Source organism: Anguilla rostrata, chromosome 19, assembly GCF_018555375.3.
Source record: "Anguilla rostrata isolate EN2019 chromosome 19, ASM1855537v3, whole genome shotgun sequence".
Lineage (NCBI taxonomy): Eukaryota > Metazoa > Chordata > Actinopteri > Anguilliformes > Anguillidae > Anguilla > Anguilla rostrata.
This window is the reverse complement of record NC_057951.1, coordinates 12,102,081-12,109,828: the sequence shown is the minus strand read 5'-3', so window position 1 is coordinate 12,109,828 and position 7,748 is coordinate 12,102,081. Positions and strand designations below refer to the sequence as shown.

At 41.2% G+C, this 7,748-nt stretch overlaps 1 protein-coding gene across 1 annotated transcript; it reads left to right on the top strand.

Annotated features, from left to right (window-relative positions):
* The first annotated feature begins 4,405 nt into the window (after positions 1 to 4,405).
* LOC135245850 (sulfotransferase 6B1-like) lies at positions 4,406 to 7,190 on the top strand. The gene is made up of 6 exons (XM_064319196.1): positions 4,406 to 4,718; positions 5,109 to 5,302; positions 5,533 to 5,659; positions 5,780 to 5,874; positions 6,048 to 6,246; positions 6,479 to 7,190. Exons 1-6 carry the CDS (start codon positions 4,580 to 4,582, stop codon positions 6,595 to 6,597), a joined length of 873 nt encoding a protein of 290 aa, XP_064175266.1. The 5' UTR covers positions 4,406 to 4,579; the 3' UTR covers positions 6,598 to 7,190.
* The last annotated feature ends 558 nt before the right edge of the window (positions 7,191 to 7,748 follow it).

The following is a 7,748-nucleotide window of genomic DNA, read 5'->3' as shown; positions in this document are numbered from 1 at the left end:
CTGTGTTCGATCTGAGACAGCCATGCCGTGTAAGAGCTCTAACCCAAGGCCTGTCGCTCGATCGAGACGCCTGCGTAAGAGCTCCTACACCAGGCCTGTGCTTCTGATCTGGAGACAGCACTGCGTTTTAAAAAGTCCGTTCAAAGGAGGAGAAATAAACACAGCTGAGCGCAAATACAGTGTTTTATTTAATTTTTTCTTGTAGGTATGAGGGTTTCAATAGCCGGACTGCTCAGGTACGTACTGAGTATAGCGCACCTGGAGTCTTTCTCTTTTTATGAAAAGGAGAGCAGGGCAGTCCTACCTTGAGTATTTCAATGGAACAACTACAGAACACAGGTCCGATAAGGTAAAACACTCATGTAATAGTTATTCATAGCCATTAACACGTCAAGTGCAGTTCACACAGTAAGCATAGGCTAGGTCAGAGAGTAATGTTAAGTATATACAGTATAAATACATATAATATATATTACATACAAACACACACACATCTAGTTTTTGCTAAATAGAAATAGGAAGTAAGGGCGTCATGGAGAGCCATAACACACAGGAAGTGATGACGGTCTTTTGTTTGCTTAATTTCTTCCAAACTCAGTGTGGAACACTCAGCGTCAGTGATGTCGTCAGACGTTACACAGATCGAGGGGGAAGCTGAATCTGTGCAACTAAAACCAGTGAAAGTCTTAGATATTATTATTATTATTAGTATTATTAATATTATTATTTATAATAATAGCGTTATGAGAATGTTGCAGATGTGGGTCGGGCCACCAAATATGAATGGGCCTTTTCAAACTGGGCAAGGAAGAACTAAGGAACAAAAACCTAAATGAGAAATATATTTGAAACAGTCAAGGGAAAATGATGTATTAATTAGGTCTCCCATAACAGGCATTTTAGCCAACTGCGCCGGTGACAGTGTTCTGTCCAGGGGCTTGTTCTATTCACAAACAACAAGCCCTGAATAACGAAAAAAAACTAAAAGAAAATGTTCTTCTTCTGCTTCTTCTTCTTCTTCTGCTTCTGCTTCTTCTTCTTCTGCTTCTTCTTTGTCTTATTATTACGGGTCTTAGACTGGGATCAGCACTGCCCTCCCTACTCCACCGTCTCTTTATGGGAAGAATGTTTCAGTCCAAAGTTTTTTTAATATTTTTTTTTAGGTATTCTCAACTGAAAACGTGAATGAATCTTTTCAATTGAGAAAACCTAAAAAATGTATCGGTGTAACAGATTGAAGTAACATTTTAGGTGTATGCAATGAAGAATTTTTTTTCCGTGTGGGTGGCCATGGCTTCTCAAGCATCCAGTTACTCAGCTCAAACTGAATAAAGGTCTGCTGATACGTTGTTCAATAATATGTTTTCTTTTGTGTAAAAATGGGGTGTGCTTCATATTTTTTGTCTTATTTTGTGAGGCTTTTTTAAATTGCAAGTGCTTTTCATTCAGTCCTTTTTATATTTTGAAAGATGCTACACATTACCGTCTGTTTTATTTGTTCCCTGATTTTGAAATTGTGGCCTGGAGCATTAAATGGTCACGTGCTTCATCCGCCTGCCTTCATTGGTCCGTGTGTGTAATTCTAGAAAGCCACTTTGCAGCCTGGGAGTTTCGGCTAATATCATTCTGCCACCATTTAATACTGCAGCTATTATTCAATCTGAACCACGAAACAAATAATAGCTTTTTAGGGAGTCATGGACTCCCCGGAGATTATAGTGTTATGGAGAAATGGCTCCCCCTAGTGGTACAGCGCTACTGACCAGATCAGCAGGCCGAAGGCTGGTGGGGGTGGGGGTGGGAGTGATGATGGGGGTTTAGGCTTGGGAAGTTGGGAGAGAGAGAAAACATGACCTGTAGGAGTTATGGGGGATGGCGAGAGAGAGAGATAGCTGGGCAATATGAAAGCAACATGAAGACAGAAGAAACTATGGCAGAGTAACTACAGGATGGGATTAGAATTTTGGTGTCTTTCTTTGTGATTTCATTTGGCCAGTACATGTGTACATGTTGATCTTTTCTGCGTGCTGACATTAGCACAGTGAAGGCAGGTATGCCATGTGCCCCCTTGTTCACCCCAAGTACACATCCCTGCTGACTGAACTCTGAACAGTTTCTGTCGGTCAGTGGGGATTTGTGGAATTCACAAGATGGGTGTGCCACCTAGTGGCAGAGATTGGATGTTTCACCTCAGCAGCTCTGTCAGGACTGCGGGATCAAGCCACCATATGCACCTGAGCATCACTCTGGCAACAGCAATTAAATATGCAAATCTGAACGCTAATTTAAATGCCTTTAATTAAAGGAGAAATTACCAATCTCAAATACACCGGAACCTTGAATCTGAGTGGTGTGGATTTATTTTATAATGTCTTGAATGATCATTTTTCTCATTCCGACGATCATTCAAGACATCAAAATTAATTCACACCATTCAGATTCAAGGTTACAGTGTATTTTAGATTGGTGATTTTTTTTTTTTTAATCACAGTATTTAAATTGACATTCAACTGACTCGAAATTCAAAAGAATGCAAGCGAGCTCAGTTGCCTAACCGTTGCCTAACAGCATGTAGGAGGCAGTGCACTGGCCGGGTTTTGCGTAGATCCTGCCCACACTATGACTGAAAGCTGTGAGGAGGAAGACACGTGATGAGACGGCACAACAAAAATAAAACATTATGAATAAAAATAAATAAATAAATAAGTAAATATGAATTCGCTTCGCCCTGCAGTCACCCTGCGCCCCAGCCATGTCAGAGCAACACAAACTGTGGAGATGATCCTGTGTAAGCAGAGGGTCGTTTGGGATGCTGCACTTCTTCCCTCCAGCGGATTTCACAGCCTAACTGAATTTGGGACCGGTCAATGTCCAGCTATTGAGAGTAATGCGTTAATAATAGCGTGTACCGTGCAATTAAAACTGGATGACACAGTGACAAAACCCACGCTATATATGGGTGATGATCTGCAGTGTAGTATAATGGGTAAGGAGCTGGTCTTGTAACCTGAAGGTCACAGGTTAAGTCCCTCCACTAGGACGCTGCCATTGTGCCCTTGAGCAAGGTACTTGACCTGCACTGCTTCAGTATGTATCCAGCTTTATAATTGGATACAATGTAAAATTACATGTGAAAAACTTGTGTAAGCCGTTCTGGATAAGGGCGTCTGCTAAATGCCTGTAATGTAATGCAATGGTTCACTGTTCCTTTTTCTCCGCCTCTGCTTGAGTTCTCAGCACATGGACATTTGGGTGTGTAAACAACCTGACCGTGTTGTGAAAGAAATAGTCCAGCATGACGTACTTTTTCCTTCCTGTTTTTCAGGTTCAATTCATTTTAATTTACATCTATTATACTTGTAATAATACATATGTACACATATAATAATATGAAACAATAATTACAACATTAATATTGTTGTTATTGTTGTTGTTGTTGTTCTTCTTCTTATTATTATTATTATTATTATTATTATTATTAATAATGAAATGTACTTATAAAGTGCTTTTATTTTACAAAATCTTTACAAGTGCACTACAATTAATAATTATACTATATACAATATTCCATATTGATAATATGTAATAATAAATAGTTATTATAATAATACAATAACAATATAGTTTCACATTTTATAAATTATGTATGTTATTCTTTTCTGATTCAATTAACCTTGTCTGGGTATCCTTGGTAATATAATGATTGTGTATTTACCAGGTATTTTTATTTTACTAAATAGCTGTGCATCTTGTACAGAGCCATGTCGCAATAACAACATTAAATAGACATATTTATATTTTACTAAATAGCTGTGCATCTTGTACAGAGCCATGTCGCAATAACAACATTAAATAGACATATTTATATTTTACTAAATAGCTGTGCATCTTGTACAGAGCCATGTCGCAATACAAATAATAGACTATTTATATTTTACTAAATAGCTGTGCATCTTGTACAGAGCCATGTCGCAATAACAACATTAAACAGACATATTTATATTTTACTAAAGCTAGCTGTTCATCTTGTAAAGATCACTGTGGTAATGAAAGCCTTATTTAGACATGCTTCCATGCCCTTGTGTGAAACTACCATTGCATGGCAGCCAATAGGAGGTGTTTGAACAGATATTTCAAAAGCATTTCATTGATGTGGTGAGGAGTGGGATGGGGGAAGGGGGGGTCCTCTCACATGGAGAAGTACCTTCCGGGGGATTTCTTACATCAGTTTTTTTGTTAGCGTCTGTTAAGCCTGTGAGAAAGTGAGTGGAAAGAGGACTGGCGTGTTTCCAGTCATCAGCCCTTAATTACAACACCTCCTTCGCGTAAGTGGCTGTTTGCCTCACGCCAAGCAGGTTCCCCTTTTGCCCCGGCCCAGAGGGGTATAAAAGGAGGTGCGGGCTCCTCTGGAGATCACACCTCTGCCCTTGCAGCTGAAAACTGACTGACAGTCACTGGTGACCAGAAGAACACCTGACAGACAGACAAACAGACGCTCATTCGCTAGTGACCTGATTGAGAGACACACGCCGGTTTGTTCGCAGGAAAAAAAACAACAACAAAAAACCTCCATTTGAAGATGCCTCAGAACAGCGAGCTGATCCACTCCTACAAGGGCGTGCCCTTCCCCACCAGGGTGTCCATCGACCAGCTGAGCGCCCTCGATGACTTCGAGGCCCGAGAGGACGACGTGCTGCTCGTCTCCTACCCCAAATCAGGTAAATACGCTCCTGACCTGTGCAGTCTGATGTGACGTAGCATAGCATGGTATAACGTAACGACGAGAGCAGGCTATTTCCAGAACTGAACTGTACCTAGTGCACGGATTACCAACAGACTAGATAGTGTCTAACACCGTATCAAGCCTGATCTGGAAAATCTCCAGAGTTTCTGCCTCTACTACGTGATCTGGCAGGCTATTCCACACTCTGATAGTCTAATAGCATTTAATAGCATTTGTAGTTTTAATAGATTCCTCACTGCATCTTGTATTTTAAAAAGTGCTCATTTAAGTTAAAAGATCTGCCTTTTGAGTGTTGAGCCCCATCTCTGGCGCTCAGAGTTTATGTTCAGAAGACTTTTTCTAACCGCTGCATTGGCCCTTTCAGGCACTCACTGGCTGGTGGAGATCCTGAAGAACCTGTACTGCTGCACGGCGGGACAGATGACCCTCACCCCCCCGCTGGAGTTCCAGGACCCCTCCAAGCTCTGCGAGCTGAGGAACCTGCCCAGCCCCAGGGTCATCCCCACGCACCTGCCCCAAAACATGGTGCCCCGCCAGGTCCACAGCAAGAACTGCAAGGTGAGCCAAGGGAGAGAGTGCATTGCCATACAGTGAAACAGGAGGGTTGATGATAATGTAAGGCAAAAATATCATTTCTGAAGAAATGGACGTTTAAAAAAAAAAATTTAATTAATTCAGTGGGACAAAAACTTATTTTCATGCCTTTACGGGTTAAAGAATTCTGTGTCCTGATGTTGCACTGTGTCTTACCTGCCTAACGAGAGTGCGTTCTGTACCTGTCTGTCCAGGTGATCTATGTGATCAGAAATCCCAAAGACACCGCGGTGTCCATGTTTCACTACTACAAGCAGAACCCCCACCTCCCCACCGTGCAGAAGTGGGGCACCTTCCTGGACCTGTTCCTGAACGGAGAAGGTGTGTACCTGTGCTACGAATTCAAAGTTAAATCTGTAAATGTAAAGGAGAAGAATAAACGCTGTGCTGTGATGTTGCATGTAGCCTGGCGGCGGTTTTAACACACACACTTTCTTGCAGTGGTGTACGGCTCTTGGATCGACCACCTCCTCAGCTGGGAGAGGGCTGAGACCAATGGGAATACACTCTTTGTGTACTACGAGTCACTGAAAAAGGTACGTCTCATGTTTTTTAATTTTAAATAATTAAGCAATAAGGTTCATTCATAATAAAATTCTAATTCAGTTTTGGCTGCAGTCAGTAACGTTGGGTGAAGGCCAACAAGTTTTCCAGATAGTAAACACAGTGCGTTCAAAAACTCAACGGTGTAAACGTTTTTCCCCCTCAGGACCTGCCGAAATACGTGCAGGAGATCAGCTCATTCCTGGGGCTGAGGGTCAGCGAGGAGCAGGCGAGGGAGATCGCCAAGCGCTCCTCCTTCCGAGAGATGAAGGAGAGGGTGGAGAGAGAGAAGGAGAGGGAGAAGCCGGAGGCTACCCACACCGTGTGTGCCCTGACATCCGACAGGAAGCTCATCTTCAGGAAAGGTGAGGTGTCCTCATTCAGTCTTTCTTCTTCTTATTATTATTATTATTATTATTATTAACTGCCTCCCTTTTTAATGATGAGAAATGACCAAAACATACTGAGAGATTTCTTTGGTATAATGTGCTAAGAATTCAGTAACATCTTCATGTGAGCTTTGTCTGCATAAACTAACTTTACTTGAGTTTTTAAGATTTGATTTATTCATTAACGTATTTATCTGTGTCCTCTCAGGCGCTGTTGGGGACTGGAAGAACCACTTCACCACAGAGCAGAACTCCAAATTTGAAGCACTACTCGGGGACAGGATCAACTCCAGTGAGCTGGCCAGCAATGTGGAGTACGAATGCTAGCATGCTATGAAATGACCACAGAAACAGGCTACGTTAACCAGCACGTCACATTAGCTGTACGTTGGCTTGGGTGTACACACTTTATACTGCAAACACCAGGCTTTGTCGATTTGAATGTGTATGTACACATACCAGGTGTGCTGCAAACTATGGCCTGGGACGTTTATTTATTTTTTTAATGATCTGCAACATTGTTTTTTAATTTTTTTATTTGGTTTTTGTATTACTATAAGAAATGTGGCCTGTGATACACAGTAGAATTGCTGTGGTGTACTTCGCATTCTGAACAGGAGGTGGCAGCATTTGTACGCAGATGGCACCTCTCTACGCACACGCTGGTAGTTGTAATTCGCTTAGCGTCTTCGTAAATCCCTTGAGTTTTTAATATATGCACTTTATACAATTATTTATTTATTATTGTTTTTCTTTGTTGGTTGTTTTGTGTTTTTTTTTGTGTTTAAGCCACTTATTTCTACAGAAATATTTTGTTGTGTTGACAGCACTGTACCCGCATGCATTTAAGTGTTTTATAGTGTGGTACAATGCCCCCACACCATGCAATGACTTAATAAAAAAAAAAACTTAAATATTAATTCATTTTATTAGTTGGCTTGTCGAAGGCGGAGACACCTCGCCCACTACAGTCTCTGATCTTATTCCACGTCGGATTTTGGGGACCTGTAATATACAGTTCTTGCGCATGCACTACCCGATTTCATTATCATCAACTTCTCACTAACTATACCTACCGGGCAAATAGACCGGCCTCTCTGTCTTTAAATAACGTTGTCGTCCAGGACAAGCTAATTTACTATCTGAACTGGAACCACCTTTACTGCGGAACTTTGTAACTAGCCGAAGTACAAACTGTAGATGTTTACAAAATGATTTCCGGAACTAACTGCAAACAACTGCTGAAACAGGCTACCTTGTCTGCTATGCTAGTATAACAGGAACTTACTGACGTAAAACAAACACAAAAAACACAAAACAAACTGAAATTCTGTTTAACTTCCAAAGTTAAAACAAAAATAGGTGGTTTAGCGGTTGCAATTAGGATCAGGACGTTTGCTAGCAAACTACAGTGAATGCAAAATTAAACCAATGTCACTGGGACCTTAAGTTTTTTGTACCATTTTTATGCAACGAAT

Excerpts from the sequence above, each read along its gene's own strand:
- LOC135245850 (XM_064319196.1), top strand. The coding sequence starts at position 4,580 with ATGCCTCAGAACAGCGAGCTGATCCACTCCTACAAGGGCGTGCCCTTC. Across the intron at positions 5,303-5,532 it reads TCCACAGCAAGAACTGCAAG|GTGATCTATGTGATCAGAAA; the intron begins GTGAGCCAAGGG and ends CTGTCTGTCCAG. Across the intron at positions 5,660-5,779 it reads CCTGTTCCTGAACGGAGAAG|TGGTGTACGGCTCTTGGATC; the intron begins GTGTGTACCTGT and ends ACTTTCTTGCAG.